Below are 16,354 nucleotides of genomic sequence, written 5' to 3'. Positions count from 1 at the left end.
AGAATGTGAGGACATCGGTCAGAGTTGTGAGTCGTGACAGACTTGGCTGTAAGACCACCCATCAACTCCGCTCACAATCGCGACCTGCTGTGGGCTGTGCACGGTCGATGCGCCTCTATACTCATGCAATGTGAGTGGTATCCGTACCTACAGGTGGTGCAGCCGGGCCCACGTGGAGGCGCACATTGGAGACTTGTGATTTCCATCTCAATCACAATTTGAACCTTGAAATTGCACTCACGACCGCTGCGTGCATCTTTCCCAGAATTCGCGAATCGAGCCACAACCTCTCGACTCGAATTGCAACCTACCATCCGGCGCAACGCACAACTTGGTGCTGCATCTCGGTCCACGTGCTCTCCATCCCACAACTTCACACGACTCTAAAGATCATCCGTGTGCAGCGAAGCGCTGCTGGGAGCTGCTCATCAATCAGGACGGGAGACAGCTAGGTGAGCGCTCCCTCGACGCGCATTTGCTCTTTTGCACTCTCGAGGCCAACCTAGCTCAGACCATTCATCACCGCCCGCGCGCCCTTCCTCGGCTATTTCCCCCTTCCTTCTTCACAGAACACCAAAAGGAAACAAAAGCGCCTCAACATGGCCCTTTCCGAAGACTCCAAGGAGCGCATCGTGCGCACCGTCGACTTCGGCAAGCAAGTCTTGCACTACGGGTGAGCAACTGAAGGAGCAGACTTGCTTGCACAGCTGCAGTCTCTCCACGAAGAGGGGTAGTCAGAGACACCCTCAGGCCTGCCCCTCCCCCCATCATCGGGCCCCATCTCGAGACAAATGTCGCACTGACACATTCAATCGTACCTCCACCCCCATCTTCGTTCCTCTCACTCACAGCTGGGTGCCATTTGTGCTCTACATCGGCTACACGCAAGGAGGAAGGCCGAGCTTGATCAAGTGAGCCGGATCGCGTCACCTCGTGTCTGCAAACAAGCATGCGCACTGGAGCTAGCTGACCATCCCCGCACTCGCATCCGCGCAGGCTCATCTCTCCTCTCGCTTAAAGTCACACACGCACTACTACCACTCTGAATGGACAGCAGCCACTCATCACTCTCGAGAAGCAGGCGTTTAGGGCGGAAGCTGCTTTAAGCTTACCTGTCAGCACAACGCGCGAAGGATGCAAGACGCCGAAGGCGCTTTTCGAGGAGTGCAAGTCTCTTCGAGGTCTACAGCAACCTCTCTTTGAACACACCGATCGGCTGCATGCGACATGGAAAACCCTAATCAGTAGAGAATACGCGCACCATCCATGCTTATGATACCGATTCATTGGAGGAAGGACGGGGCAAGGGAGGGCAGACGTGTGCGTGCATGACCTCACTGATAGCATCGATGGGATTCAGGGTGAGAAGTGTTGCTGTGCTGATGCGGTGTGGTGGCAAGGCAAGGGGACATGCAGGATAGGGCGAGCAATGTGGGAGATATCGAAGGGAACTCGTAGCTGACAGAGGGGCCGTGAGAACGGGCGGTAAGGGGAAAGAACGCTCCACGCTCCCAGACGGAGTTTGCGAGCCGATGGAAGCGGACCTCATCGTCATCACTCGGCGTCCACGTCCATGGCAGAGGCGTCTATACGGTGAGCAGCGCCCATGCCGTCGCGATGAAGGCGCCCGGAAAAGGTCGGCGCATCGCTTGATTCGAAGGCGCTCGTTGACATCATTGATGGCGAAAGGCGACTCTTGGGCTCGTTCCAAGCGGCTGCAGAGAAGTGTGTTGAAGCTTCTTGACGGCGAAAGGTAGCAAAGTTGCGCTTTCTGTTCTTCGCTGCGACTTGGTGCGCATATATTGGAACAGGAAAGCCGCCATGGTCTTCCCAGCCCATGATGTGCTCATCGCTGGTGATGGAGTTGACGGTCGTTGATGCAGAGCCACAGGGCGCCACACTAGTCTCTGCTAGTGCCCTGGCGACACGATAATTCTGGATGTCGCTCGATTGATGCATGGTGGCTGTGGTGGCGTCGTGCCATCGATCTGGCGTGCAAGCACCGACGTCTGCGCCCTGAGATGTGCAGCAGTCGTCACCTTCGCCCCGGCTTACTACGGCCTGCTCTGTCACGTCAGCATCACCGTCTTGCCAAAGGCTTGGCAGCGAGATGTTGGAGTGTTGCTGCCATGTCCAACTTGCGCTGCCAGAGGTAGAGCGCTGCATTGGCGAAGTGCGGGCGTTCGGCTGCATGCGAACGGTGGTCCCATTCACCGACTCGCGCTGATCCGGTCGTGACGTGACGGCGAGGTTGGAAGGAAGCTGCTGCTGGACTTGAGACTCGCTGTCGTGCTCTTCATCGTCGTCATCTTCCTCCGAGCGAAAATTTCGCGCAAAGGCGGGCGCACTCGCCAGGCCGGATGCTGAACGCGGCAGATAGGCAGATGCTGGACCCGTAGGCAAGCGACGAACTCCAAGGCCGCCGTACGCGTGGGCGCGGCGATTTGAGGCGCTAGCATTTGAGGCAGATGAGACTCCCAGCCCGGCGCCGATCCCAGAGCTAGATCCGGCGAAAAGGTGAGGTGGGGGGGCTTCTACGCCAGCACTGCGCATCGATACGTGATGGCCAACGATAGGCACGTTACCAGCGGCAACGCTCGCGAATCTGTGCGGTTGGCGAGCAAGAGTTGCGAGTGCGGGATTGCTGGAGGCCTCATTTGCAGAGGCAGACTCGTCGTCAGCTCCGGATTCCGTTTCTGTCCGGTAGCGCAAGTGTCGAAGGTGATCGCGGCGAGGTCGCACCTGCTCATCCTCTGTACCACCACCTTCTTCGCCCGCATCGCTGGGTGCAGGCGTGCGCCCTCGCCACATCATCTGGTCGAAATCGCCAGTGCCAAAGGCTGCAGCTGTGTCCACTGCTTCCTCAATGTTAGGTGTCAATCTGCCGCCAAGTGCCATCAAATCTTGATTCAAGCCCGCGGCGCCATCGTGCTGAGCAATGACAGGTGGCGGTAGTGGTCGACCGGCCAAGTCTGTGCGCTGTGGTGGCGCGGGCTGGCTGTGACCCAAGCCATCTTCATCATGACCTGTAGATGCGCGCGAAAGCGGACTCGGGTTGACGCTTCCTTCCCCGCTCCGAGCCTGTCGCTCACGCTCGTCGTCGCTCGCATCGGAGGTCAGGGAAGTGCGGGTGCTGCTGCTCGAGCTAGGGCGGACATGCGGCGATGCGCGTCCAGGCTGCTGGGCAGCAAGCCTCTGCGGCAGACCAGATGGTCGCGGCCGCAAAGCCGTGACGCCTTCAGAGTCTATCACAGGTCTGTGCAGATGTGTGGCATCCAGGAATTCTTGACGCGTCTCAGGTCGAAAGAATCTCGGAGGCCTGTCATGATGTGTAGCAGCATGAGTGAGGTTTTGGCGTGCCGTTTCGTGTCGGTGAGGCTGGGCTACGTCAGCACCAGCCTGTGCAGCGTCAGCCACTTCGGCAGCAGCGCGCTGTGGTGCGGTGACGGTAGCCGAGATGGCTGCAGAGCTGGCCTTCTCACGTGCCTCGACGTCGTCAGATCGAGCGCTGCACCAAAAGCGGTGCCCCGTCGACCACCCTTTGGACTGACACTGTTTGGAGCAGTACTTTGCTTTTCGGCAACGGCGGCACTTTGCAAACTCCCGTGGGAAGGCCTCCCATTTGCCACACAGCATATTGGCGCACTGCCGAATACCGCCTCTTGCTTCGTCCTTGCGGCAGGCATTGCGCATGATCACACCAGCCCAGTACTGGATCTCTTGAGCTAATCTGAGATGGCTTGTTGGCGTCGCTGAGCCCGAACGCGATCCTCGCAGGGTGTATGCTTCTGCGATGGAGAAGACGTTGGACTTCGTCGGCTGATGCGGATCCCAGCTTTTGCCACGAGACGAGCCATCCGCGCCGCGGCGTAGACCGTAGAGGCTGTCGAGCTCTTCGAGGGAGCCTGGAAGCGCGTGGGTCGCAAGTTCGGAATGATGGAACAAAGCACGCACGTGGGCGTACTTTGAGAGGTATGCCAGGAGTTGCAAGCTTAGCAGCACTTCTTCCTCTCGATAGATGATATCGCCAAGGTGGCTTCGCTGCGTGCGAGCACGGTCAATGAAAGCCGCGTTTGGACCTCGTGGCGTGGTCGCAGCAAACTCCGGCCGAATCGTCGGCTGAGCCTGAAGATCCGCACCGCCTGTTCGGGCCTGGAGCCTTTGGGTCTCGGTAGGAGCAGCAGCATTGAGACGCTCTTCAAGCGCTTGAGTTGGAGTTGCAAAGGGGCGCTCGCGTGCGTCCAACTGCCCTGGTGCGCTTTGAGGGTCTGCAGAGCCAACCAGTCCAGCGTGCTGCCTTGTCGGTCTGCCTGACGATGCGTGTTGCTGACCTCGTGGCGTCGGGCTCGTAAGCTGCTCTCGCGGGCCTCTCGGTGTCGATGCGATGGGCTGATCGGTCGGCAATATGGGGATCCGAACTGCATGCTGTCGAGACGCCTCGCCGTTTACGTGGGAGGGGTTGACGGGAGCATTGGTCGAGCTGGTTACGCTTCGACCAGCATCTCCCTGACTGAGCGTGCCGAGCGGCGCCAGCACGCGTCTGGAAGGACGAGGAGTCTGCCGTTCGTCCATGTCTGCAGTATGAGAGGTAGCATCACCTTCTCGTGAGGCGAATGAGGCCGGCGCAGATGCGCGGCCATACTCATGATCGGCTTCCTCGCCCTCGGCCTCGTCGGCAAAGCTCATTTCTGCGTCCTCTGCGCCTTCACTACCACTGCCTGATGCAGCGAAGTCTTCAACGGAGCTGACATTGGTCAACGTGCCCACACGGTTCGCCGTCAAAGGTGTCGCGCTGCTGGTACTGGCACTGCGCGACATGTCCAGGGTAGCAGGGATATCGTCGGCGGAAGAAGAAGGCGAGGTGGCTGTCATGTTGACACTCTGCTGAGCTTGATCCACGTCCACGACCATGCCAGACCCTAGGTCCCCGAGTATGGGCATGGGCACGGCAGCCCCTCGGCGCTGAAAGATTGTGGGCGCCACAGAGACTTCGCCTTCAGCTGGCGTGGAAGGGCGACTAGCCAGATCCTGGTCCGCAACTCGAGTCGTGAGATGCGTGTGGCGAACACCGGCACGAGTCGTGTCGCCAGAAGCGGGAAGACTCAAGGTCGAGGCTGAGGACGCTTCGTCCGCTGATCGGCGGGCCGCCAAAGCAGCGGTAGCGGCATCGAGGATCAGTTCCTCGTGCAACGCTCCCCGCCGAGTTGTGTGGCGCGAGGGTGGTTGATTGTCATGCGCATTCCGGGCATGATGCTGATGGTGATTGTGATGGCGATGTTGGTGCGCGTCAGCCAGGTGGGTCTGTGACCGTGCGCCGACAGCTTGTTCGCTCTGCTGCTGCTGTTCGGCTTGCAAGCGCCGACTGTCATCGTCTAGCCACTCGCGGCGCTTTTGCTCCACATCGAGCTTGTGCTGTTCGGCTCTGGCAAGCTCTGCAAGCAGAAGATGGCTCTCGAGCACCTTGATGGTGATGGGAACCATGCCCGCTTCGACCACTCGAGTGCGCACTGCTTCGCTACCGCGAACACCGATGTTGACGACGCACTGGAAAGCCAGACTCCATTGCCAGATGGCATGCATCTCCTTTGTGGTGGTACCTCGAGAAGAGCCTACGCCTGACGCCTTTGGAACATCGCGAAGGATGCGAATCAATCGTTCCAAGCCACTGTCGACAGTGACCATTTCGCGCACGCGGGGCGACGTTGAAGTGAGGTACGCGAGGTGGTTGAGCGAGTTGATTAGCGGCAGTTTAGCGGTGCAATCGAGGGCTACAGGAGAGACGGGGATGAGTCTTTAGCATCGCATAACTAAAATTATGGAGGACAGAAAGACTTGATTTCATCAAGCGGATGGCTTGCATAACTCACCTCTGCGGTCGTAGACTGCCGCGGATACGCAAATACAAGCCTTGTTCTGAGCAGCATTGCTGAAGTTAGACTCGCGCATGATGCCTCCTTTGCGACTGCTCTCCTCCTTTCAGGTCAAGAGTACGATGCAATTGACCCGGTAGCTGATTAACCACCATTCGCGAATGGGGCTCAACGACGATGAAGCCCAGCGAGCGGAGACGGCGTCCGCAAAAACTGTGGATTGAGATGTCGATTGCTGCTGATCGAGTCGAGAGAGGCGGTGGCGGCGAACCTACGAGTGTCGGCTGTGCTGAGTTGGTGGTCAAGTAGGAAGCAAGACACGTACGGTGGCGAGCTATGGAGAGGCGTGGAGGTAGAGAGGCTGTGAAGAGGATGGTACGATCACAGATACGGGATACGGACAAGTGAAACTGGAGAGAGTGTAGGGTAGAGACGAGTGAGGATGAGAAAGCGATGTGATTGAGTAGACACGCTGGTCTGGATGAGAGGGCGCAGCAGCAGCAATCGAGACGCAGACGCGCAAAGGTGAGATGCGACGGATGGTCGCTTCCATCCACTCATCAGGCTGTACGCGGCAATCCCGAAGCAATCGTGAATTTACGACCGCCCTGCGTTGTATCCGCGTACGACGGGTACGCCCAGCCAGGCTTGCGCGATTGCATGGGTGCCTGCTGCTGCAAACCTGCTGCGCTGGTTATTTCCACAGTCGTGAGTCACGGGCACGCGTGGCGTCCGCGTACGGCGCACGAGCTAGGCTCGATATGAGACTTTTGACCGCCGCGTGCGAGGAAAGGAGTTGCTGACGGTTGGGTGCTTGAGCCTCATCAGCACCAGCACCTGCATCACATCCTTCACATCCGTCGCGCACGACTGGGCTAGTCCACGCGTAGATTTTTGCAACAGCATACATACATCATATGCAGCCAGCGCCCCTCTCAGCAAGGCGCCCGTTCAACCGAAGAGCGCCCGGACGCGCCCGCTGACCGCAAAGGGCCACATTGCGCAGCTGCTGCTGTGGGCGCGAAGGCTGGTGTGGTGCACATGCAGCAGCACTGAAGCAGGGAAGCCGCGATTCAGATTCGCATCCTCGCACACTGGTGACACAGCTGATAAAGCGACGTGCGCCGCAGGCGTGCAATATCAGACGGGCGCGCGGACAGCAAGCACGTATGGACTGCCCTGTCTTGCTGCTGAGCGACTCGTGACTGTGACTGGTCTGCGGCTGATGATGCGTGTATGCAAACTGTGCAGCCAGCCCGCATGTGATGAAGTTCTTAAGTTGCATGGTGCTCTATACCTCATCACTCGTGAATAATCACGAAATGTGCGAGCCATCCAGCACACCATCGCGTGACTTGGGCTGAAGAAGCTTCACTCAAGAGTACGATCAGGCTGAACGCCCATACTTGGGGGCCCACTCGATCACCACCCACTCATGACTGCACTCACAACAGACTGACTGTACTTCTCTCGACTCTTGAGACCGTCATACATGGATATAGGCGGACATGGGCCAAGAGTTCAGCAGCCAGGTGTATGCAAGCATGTCAATTGATGCGCCTGACTCCGGCTTGCTCCTGCAGTCAGGATCGAGGTCTCCATCCTATAGCTGTTGTTGCATGATCAGCTATAGGCCTCGGAAAGTGACACTCGCGCGTGCCTCCACCTCGCTATATTCTCCAACACAACAATCGTGAATTTGGCAGTCGGAGCGGCTCCTTTTGAGCCCTGATTATTGCGACTTTGCGACTCCTTTGCGCAGAGCAATAAGCGGCCCGAGCAATTTCGCGCAGTCACTTGACACGCAATCGAGACACTTTCCGACCGATTCAACGTACACGGTCCGTGCTGGCGCCAGCAAAGTGACACGAGCAGCTGCAACAGCCAGCGCAAGGGTGGATCAGAAGGCATCTGAGGAGGAGGAGGAGGAGGAGGAGGGGGTGGAGTCCATTCACGATTCGGACTCGCATTCTTGTAATGATGAATGGACACGCACGATGCAGTCTTGAGTGGCATGCACACGGGAGGGACAGCACTCGTGATGATGCACATAGCTACAAGTATTATACATGTACCGTACCTATACCGCCAGCACGGTGCGGCGCAGACGCAGGGGCAAGTTGCAGCCGCTTGATGTGGCTAGCTGTGGATGTCGGCTCGGGCGCTGTGCTTGCATACAGCAGCAGCAGCATGGCCAACCTGAGAGGGGAGCAGGAGCTCGCCGAACGATTCTTCACCCCCAGACCATCGTCACCATCAGCAGGTGCATCGAGCAATCTTGGATCCCAAGTCGTGACACCACTCGGCCGGACGAGTACAGATATTCAGCATGAATGCAAATGTGAACGAAACGGCAAGCCCCTTTTATGGAGCATATGTACATATCCTTCCGCACGAACCTTTTTGGGATCTACCTGAAATGACCTGAAGGGTGGGGTGTGAGTGCATGCGTTTGGGCCTGAGCCTTATCACCGACACGCACGGTGCTATAGTCGGCAGATCATGCTTGATCGACATGGAAGCGCAGAGAGTATAGTCTGTTGTGAGTGTGGTGGCTTTGACAGCACATTCGATCACCTACGCCATTTTAGCGTGAGATCGCTTCAATTTCTCTGGTTCGCGCTATCAAGTATGACGTTCAAACAGAATCAAGAATGTGTACGTGGTGCGCATGAATCGTGAACTTGATTCAGAATCTTGAAACTTGAATGGTTGACCAGTCGTATAGCATGGAAGCGCACACTTCGCTTGTATTCGCTCATCGTCTCTTTGCAAACAGAGACAAAGACTGGGCTACAACAACCAACCTTGGCCTTGTAATCACAATCTTTCTCGGTGCAGCCTCGTGTCTCTCATCAAGCACGCATCAGCAAGAGCTCAATCAGTCGACGAGTCGAGCGGGTCTCGCTGCTCTGCGTCGGGAAGTGCGAAGATGACGAGTCTCTTCGCTGTGCATGTTCGCTCGATTCAGCATCTATAGCCGCCAAAGGGATCAACTCCGACGTGGACTATAGCCCTTCTACATATCATAACCCCATTCAACATTGATGGTCATCGCCTCCGCTCAACCACGAGCAGGAGGAGTCAGATGGGCAAAGTTCATCAGGCTTGGTCTGATGAGAAGGATAGAACGAGCACATCTATCTGTTCGTGTTGTCTCGCCTCACAATCGCGGCCTCATGATCAAGAGGAGCAGAAGAAATGCGCACACGTAGTTTGGTTGGAAGACCCGTCCGCGCGCAGCGCAACTCCTGCCTCCATACTCACGACTCACGACTGATCTCGGCGTCAATCTGAATTGAGTAGGTACCGGTATAAGGTACGTGTGGCCGAGGCTATGCATCAGCCGCGGGGCTGGGCTGTCCATTCGCTCATATGCACAGCACGCGCGCGCGCGCGAGCCGGCTCACGTACAGGACCCACATCCATCAGCAAGGGGTCAAGTGAGGCGCATCCATCCCGCACATTGTGATTGTGATTGCCTGTCAATTGCGATCTATCCATCCCACGAGTCTCCTCTCATCGGCCAAGCTGACATTCACATTGAACCGTTCAAGATCCGACAGAGGATAGTGTGATCTCATCGAAGATTTAGCTTGAGCTGAGAGCACGGGTACTACTCACACTATATACTCAACTGCTGGTGCATGGCTGTGACTTGAGTAGAACACGCGGTCGTTTGCTCTCGACCGGTTCCGTGCGCCCTCAACGTGCTCCTTCTCTGGGCATACATGCACGGCTTGAAGCGCCATGACTCGAACCGATGATGTCTTTCGTGACTCTTCGACTCGTGACTCATGACTCTTGACTATCGTTCACGATTGCATGGATCTGAAATAGACGTGACTACTCGCTGGATGTGGATTCATCAGATCGCGCACCCAGGTCCGAGCGTTCGCAAGTTAGTGGGTATACTCGTGACTGCCGCAGGCTTTGAACATCTTCTAGATCAGCATCAGCACCTGTGCGCGCACACTCCGCTCAACCACACATCAGCCGCCGCGTATGCTTTAGACCATACCCTTGACTGTATAGGCCACTCATCAGGACTGTCAAGTGAAACGAGTCAAGGTGCGATGCGGCTCACACGCACTATAAGTACTACTGACAAGTGCAAAGCTGGTGTGGATCAAGAAAACACAGCAGCTCACACTCACGACGTCTGTCGCAATCGCGAAAAACACTCGACTGTCGACTATTCCCCACACTATCATCACGTGAACACCTCAAAGACCACGCCGGACCAAAGAGGACGTTGACACAAGCTTGACTCACGACTGATGGGACGACTGCGCCATGACGAATCGTAGAATCTGATGAATCGTGCAACTTGAGCAAACGAGCCGAGCAGAGCCGAGCAGAGCGGAGATGCAGCGTGACTTCGGAGCCGATGAGACTGTGTGCCTGCTCTCATCCACACCACTCTTCATGGCGCACCATCATCGCTCATCGGTCCAAGATTCACGATTGCGCCGGTCAGAGTCTCGAATTGGGTCTGATCCTCTGACAGACTTCTGGAGAAGCTGAAGTCATTCGATAGCATGCATTTGGATGTGCTCAAAAATCGACTTGATACATGACTGTGTGCAAAACCAAACCAAAATCCAGACTTCCATGCACAGTCACAACAGAAGCAGTCTTGATGAGTCAGAAGAGTCAAGAGTCACGAGTGAAGGGTGACTGATGCGTGCATGGTTCGCACCGTGTCGAGGTATGATGCGTACGCGGTATGCGGCCAAGAAGGTGGCACGTGATGCACGACAGACTATGAACGCAGCATCATGCATCGACTTCACGTTTCTTCCGTCCAAGATCGTCTTTGCTGGCCTAGAAGTGAACAATCACGAATCTCAGCTCTTGCTTCTCGCAATATTTGCATCTTGAAAGTCAGCCACGAGCACCAACAAATCGAGCTGCTGTCTTTGGCCGTCTTTCAGTCGCTTGCGACTTGCGCTTATTGACAGCCTTGGCAACAAACCCTCTTAGACTTCTTTCTCAGGCGATCCTGTGACTCGCTTCATCTTGCGACCTTTGCCCGGCTCGCAGGACTGGCCCTCGACCGATCAGGCGGATACGCAAAAGGTATCTAGCCAGTCTCACCACCATGGCATCCATGGCGCCCATCACAGCGCCCACGGGCACAAGCACGCAAGCGCTGGAGCGCATCGGGGCGCACAGTCATATTCGAGGGTTGGGTCTGGACGATCAGCTGCAGCCCAAACCTGCTGCGCAGGGACTGGTGGGACAATCCGCTGCTAGGAGAGCTGCGGGAGTGGTTGTCAAGCTGGTCAATGATGGGCGCATCGCTGGTAGAGCCGTTATACTTGCTGGTCCTCCGGGCACGGGAAAGACGGCCATCGCTATGGGTGAGTTGTCATCTAATCGTCTTGCTGGTGCCTTTTCAACTGCTGACGCATACAAACCTTGACCCACACGACCTGCAAATTGCAATTCCTACCCTCTTTAGGGGTTTCTCGCGAGTTGTCGGAAGACTTGCCGTTCGTGTCTCTGAGTGCATCGGAGGTGTTCTCCCTCGAGATGTCCAAGACCGAAGCGCTCACACAAGCTTTTAGACGGGCCATTGGGGTGCGCATCAAAGAGGAAAAGGAGGTGGTCGAGGGTGAGGTGGTGGAGATCATCGTGGACAGAAGCTTGACTGGCGTGAGTATTCGAAGCGGTGCTGCCACCGCGATGATGCACAAGCTGAAAGTCATCGGTCGCCTTTCTTTCGCCCCTGCCTCGTGCAGGCCACCAAGACGGGCAAATTGACAGTCAAGACGACGGATATGGAGACGGTGTACGATCTAGGTCAAAAGATGATAGACTCGCTGCAGCGAGAAAAGGTGTCTGCAGGAGATGTGATTGCTATCGACAAGGCGAGCGGACGCATCACCAAGCTAGGCAGGAGCTTTACACGTGCGCGAGAGTACGACGCTATGGGTTCAGATGTGAGTTTCGCCTGCTCGGACTCCCTTCTCGGCCTCTTGTCTTCTTGGCTTTGACCATGTGCGCTCGTCCGCACCGCGCTCTGCAGACGCGCTTCGTGCAATGTCCAGAAGGAGAATTGCAGAGGCGCAAAGATGTGGTGCACACAGTCAGCCTGCACGAGATCGACGTCATCAACTCTCGAACTCAAGGCTTCCTGGCGCTTTTTGCTGGTGACACCGGAGAGATCAAGCCCGAGCTTCGCGATCAGATCAACGTCAAGGTCGGCGAGTGGCGCGAAGAGGGCAAGGCTGACATTGTTCCAGGTGTGAGTGTGAACGTCGCTGGCACGAGACCGAGACAGAATTTGGCGATGCTGAACTGCCGATATTGGCTTGTGCCTTTCCTTGCAGGTGCTGTTCATCGACGAGATTCACATGCTCGACGTCGAATGCTTCTCTTTCCTGAACAGGGCCCTCGAATCGGACCTCGCACCTCTGGTCATCATGGCCTCTAACCGAGGCCTGACACGAGTTCGTGGGACTCGTTATCGCAGTCCACACGGAGTGCCCATCGACCTGTTGGATCGCGCCCTGATCATTCAAACCAAGCCTTACTCTGCTGAAGAGATCAAGGAGATTCTCAATATCAGAGCGAGCGAAGAGGATGTCGACTTGGAGCAGGAAGCTTTGTCGGTGCTTACGAGGATCGGCGGAGAGACTAGCCTGAGGTACGCACAGCTCCTCATCACGACCGCCAGCTTGGCAGGTGAGCCTAGATCCCGCGCTCTACACGCACGTCTTCCCCCCCCCCCCCCCTCCCCCCTCTCTCGCCTCTCCTTTTGGATCAACACTGCTGACCTTGCAAATTGCGCCCCCTGCACAGCTCGCAGACGTAAAGCTGCTCGAGTGGAGGTTACAGACGTGCGCAGAGTGTACTCGCTCTTCATCGACGAAAGACGATCGACAACATACCTGGAAGAGCACGCTCGAGAGTTTATGGGTGACGTCGACTTTGAAGAAGGCAGCACCACCGCAGCTGCCGTGCCCATGGAGACCAGTGCCTGACTGTCGTTGACGTGCCCCAAGAAAATCGATGATTTGACAACATGCATAAACAGTGTTCGCGGTGCGAACTATTGCAATCATTTACAGGTGCTCCGTCTAAGCGGGGGCGCGCGATCCGCCGTTTTGTGTCTTACTCATGATAAGGAGGCAAGTTCTCCTCTTCCGCCTCTGCAAAACCCTGTTCTCCGCGCCTCACAATGGTCCCATCGCGTCTCAAACGAGCCGAGACGACGTGCTGTCGAACCTGTTCCTGCTCAGCTCTCGCTTCGGCCTCTTTTCTCTCTCTTGCAGCTTCCGCTTCTTTGCGCGCCCTAGCATCAGATGTGGTCTCATAGTAAGAGGCAGGTTGGGCAGACAGAGCCGAAGAGCTGGATGCAGCAGCGGCCGTCGAATCTGCGGTCGGCACCGAAGGAGCAAAGCCGGGCGCAGGAGCTGCGTGAGCAGTGACAGAAGGCTTTCGTGGCACACGAGGGCTCAGCTGTCCGCTCGAAGGACCACCTGGGCCGACGATTGGCTGTCCAGTCTCTGCTACGCTGGGCCCCGTGGCCAAGTCTCCCTTCACGTCGGTCTCATGACTCGGCGCTGGAGGGAGATGAGACGCGTCCGCAGGTCGTGCAGTGGGAGAAGGAATGGGTGGCACCCGATGACGCTGCGGCTGAGTGTGTGCTCCAGTCGGTGGAGAAGAAGGCAAGTTTGCTGGCGCGTTGTTGATGTTCGACAGCAGCTCGTTCGGTGACCCTTGGGGCGGCGACAGAGGGAATGCAGAAGCAGCGTGGTTCTGATCGGTGGCTGAAGAGCTCGATTCGTTGCGCTGCAGGTCTCCGCCTCCTGCCTGTGGTGGCGATGCACTCAAGCCAGTGTGCTGATCAGAGAGCTCTGCCGCATGACTGACACCGTAACTCTCCGTATCTTTGCGGCTCAAGGAAGCTTTTACTGGTGCACCTTCAGCGGGAAGGTCCAGTTCGGGAAGCTGTGGAGCGGGGTGATACGCAGCAAGAGCAGGCCCAACCGCTGCACGTATAGCAGCAGTGCGAGAGGCTCCAGGCCAAAGGGGCTCATTGGGTCCAGCCTTGACTCGTGGAGCTGGAAAAGGGGGAGCATACACTGGCAGCTGGTGGGTCAAAAGCTTGCCATGACGAGCCACGATGGAGAGCTGCATACGTGAGAAGCAGTTATTCCACAATAAGCTTCTAGAATGACAAGCGAAAGGCATTCGAGACTTGGCATTGGACGCACCTTTTCTCCGAGAACTGCCAAGGCATCGAAGTGGGTCTCGAATGAGTCGCGGATGCTCTCGCGCTTGAGCCGACCGAGCTCCTCTTCCGCCTCTCTATCTTCGTGCTCAAATTCCTTCAATTTTGCCTCCAGAGGCCCAATTCGCTCTCTGTTGCCCTTTGCCTGCTCAGGCATGAGCGTCGCAAGCTCTCGCTGAATCTTGACGCGACGTTCGCGCTTGCTTGCCAGGTCAGCTTCTGCCTTGACGACGCGTTTAAAAGTAGACCTGGCTGCTTCGAGCTGCGAGACGTGGGCGGTCTCGAGATCACCTACAGTGGTCAAAAGGAACGCAAGCCGGTCCATACTGTCGGATTGAGCAGCCTTGATGCCATCAGCACCGGTATGCCATGTCAAAGGAAGAAGCACGGCCTACTCACACGTCGACAAGGGCGGCATCTCCTGCGCCGTCCTCGCGCTTGTACGGATCTTGATCTTGACCCCATAAGTAAGCAGACTTGGCTGCCGTCTTTGTCTCTCTGGCAAGAGCCTCGTGATCGATCGAAACGCTCTTGAGTGCAGAGCTGAGGACGTGCGAGCTGCGAGAGTCGAATTCGCTGCGTGGATAGAATTGCGCCACACCTTGTCGTAGGACGTGTGGGAGCGAACCAGTGTAGCCTCCCACGCTGGAGATGGGCGGATAGAAATGACGCGATACTGATCAGTGCCACATGCTCCGAGCATCCGAACGACCCTCATCAGCCACACTCACCCGCCGTTGTTGTTGGTGGTGTTGCTATTGCTGCCGTGCCCGCTTGCGTGACTGGCATTGGGGCTGCCGTGAGCCCCGCTGAAGGACGAAGCAGCATCTTGAGCTTTGGCAGCAGCCTCCATGGCACGCTCCCGAGCCTTCTGCATGAATGAAGACATCTTTATAATGTCTGCTGGAGCTGAGATGAGGATGCTTGCTGCTCGAGTGGCCAAGCTAAAGCGCTGAGCGATGACTGAGCTCACCGGAGCTCGATTCGGGAGCTGCCAGGGAAGCAGTCGGGGAAGCGGATATACCAGCGAGAGCTTGCGAATTTCGGGCGTGAAGCCTGCGGATTAGATACTGCATACGGAATGGACAGAAGGTGATTATGCTGAGAGTATCCGTGAGTGTGAGTGTGTTTGGGAGAGCCTGCTTGTCAACCTCTTTGACTCTTATATGAGTCCTCAAAAAGCCTTGCGTCGCGTGCGCGACGTACTTTCGGCGCGCTCGAGTGGGATGTGGCGGTGAGGCTGTGCGGAGTCAGCTGCAGCCTACAGCAGTAGCTGCAACATGCAGCGCAGCAGCCAGAGCTCACATGGCCGCGGCCGCTCAGGCGCCGCTGTATGCCGCACGTCATGTCTCCTGGGTGCGCAGAAAAGTCTCGAAGTCGAGGATTGGCTCAGTCCTTTCTTGACCGCACTTGTGACTTGACTTCTCTTGCGACTTTTGGTTCATGCCACTATACCAATCACGTGAATCTACAGAGTTTGGTTCACCAATCGTGATGATTCAAGTCTTGATGAATTTTGAGTTTGGAGCCTCGAAGGTTGCGAGTGCCAGAAGAGAGACAGGAGCGTCGACGCTCGCAAGGAGAAACGCAGCGTTCACACAACCATGCACCAAACATGATTTTGAACGTTCATGCACACATAGAAGCAGACCCAAGACGATCAATCGCTGATGCTGATTACAGCCCACGACCACCATCCTTTTCGTCGTCCAGGCGCAGCGCACTCTACAGTGGTACGACTCGCGCTAATCAGCGGTGTCCCACCAGCCGCTTTCCCGGCCGCGTGGGAGAACGAGGGGCGCTAAGCTCGTAAAGCGAAGCTTTCTTTTCTCGCGCGTCCGCTGGCCAGCCAGGCGTACAACCTGCTGGCTCCCCGTTCCACTTGTCCGAAAGCCGGCTTGTTCGTATCCATCCAAGGGAGCATGATGAGCCTAGTTTTGGGCAGTATCGCTAGAGCAAGAACACAAGTTGCATCCTGATGAGTACGTACATAAGAGGGGCGCTGTACTCGGACTCGTGACTCCATGCGCACGGACGTAGCGGCGCTTTGTCCATTACACGTCATCCTCACATCGGTAGACTCGAAGCGAGACCCTTGATGGTACAATCACTACTAAACCTTGCAGGGCTGAAGCAGAGAATCCGAATGATTCTCATCAGAAAGGACGAAGTTGAGCTCGCGAATATACTCCCGCGCATCAGATCTGTATAGGTCCGCATATCGCTATGCCTGCCCACT

The 16,354-nt window shown here is 56.6% G+C and overlaps 4 protein-coding genes across 4 annotated transcripts; 2 read left to right on the top strand and 2 right to left on the bottom strand.

The window, feature by feature from the left end:
• Window positions 1-211: 211 nt before the first annotated feature.
• IE81DRAFT_321451 (putative mitochondrial import receptor subunit tom7) lies at window positions 212-1,282 on the top strand. The gene is made up of 4 exons (XM_025513344.1): window positions 212-452; window positions 570-673; window positions 852-911; window positions 997-1,282. The coding sequence occupies exons 2-4, from the start codon at window positions 600-602 to the stop codon at window positions 1,016-1,018; spliced, it is 156 nt and encodes a 51-aa protein (XP_025371458.1). The 5' UTR covers window positions 212-452; window positions 570-599; the 3' UTR covers window positions 1,019-1,282.
• Window positions 1,279-6,173, bottom strand: IE81DRAFT_29526 (hypothetical protein). Its single transcript, XM_025512086.1, has 2 exons — window positions 5,868-6,173; window positions 1,279-5,768 (listed from the first exon to the last, which is right to left on the bottom strand). The coding sequence occupies exons 1-2, from the start codon at window positions 5,944-5,946 to the stop codon at window positions 1,555-1,557; spliced, it is 4,293 nt and encodes a 1,430-aa protein (XP_025371457.1). The 5' UTR covers window positions 5,947-6,173; the 3' UTR covers window positions 1,279-1,554.
• A 4,493-nt stretch (window positions 6,174-10,666) lies between these two features.
• IE81DRAFT_321448 (putative RVB2-RUVB-like protein) lies at window positions 10,667-12,945 on the top strand. Its single transcript, XM_025513343.1, has 6 exons — window positions 10,667-11,236; window positions 11,338-11,531; window positions 11,618-11,818; window positions 11,905-12,123; window positions 12,209-12,563; window positions 12,681-12,945. Exons 1-6 carry the CDS (start codon window positions 10,975-10,977, stop codon window positions 12,860-12,862), a joined length of 1,413 nt encoding a protein of 470 aa, XP_025371456.1. The 5' UTR covers window positions 10,667-10,974; the 3' UTR covers window positions 12,863-12,945.
• IE81DRAFT_321447 (hypothetical protein) lies at window positions 12,678-15,329 on the bottom strand. The gene is made up of 4 exons (XM_025513342.1): window positions 14,847-15,329; window positions 14,515-14,760; window positions 14,099-14,441; window positions 12,678-14,015 (listed from the first exon to the last, which is right to left on the bottom strand). The coding sequence occupies exons 1-4, from the start codon at window positions 15,002-15,004 to the stop codon at window positions 12,993-12,995; spliced, it is 1,770 nt and encodes a 589-aa protein (XP_025371455.1). The 5' UTR covers window positions 15,005-15,329; the 3' UTR covers window positions 12,678-12,992.
• Between the last annotated feature and the right edge of the window lie 1,025 nt (window positions 15,330-16,354).

Source organism: Ceraceosorus guamensis, assembly GCF_003144195.1.
Source record: "Ceraceosorus guamensis strain MCA 4658 unplaced genomic scaffold IE81scaffold_12, whole genome shotgun sequence".
In the NCBI taxonomy this organism is placed as follows: Eukaryota; Fungi; Basidiomycota; class Exobasidiomycetes; order Ceraceosorales; family Ceraceosoraceae; genus Ceraceosorus; species Ceraceosorus guamensis.
Note: the sequence above shows the minus strand (reverse complement) of the source record. Positions and strands in the feature narration are given on the sequence as shown.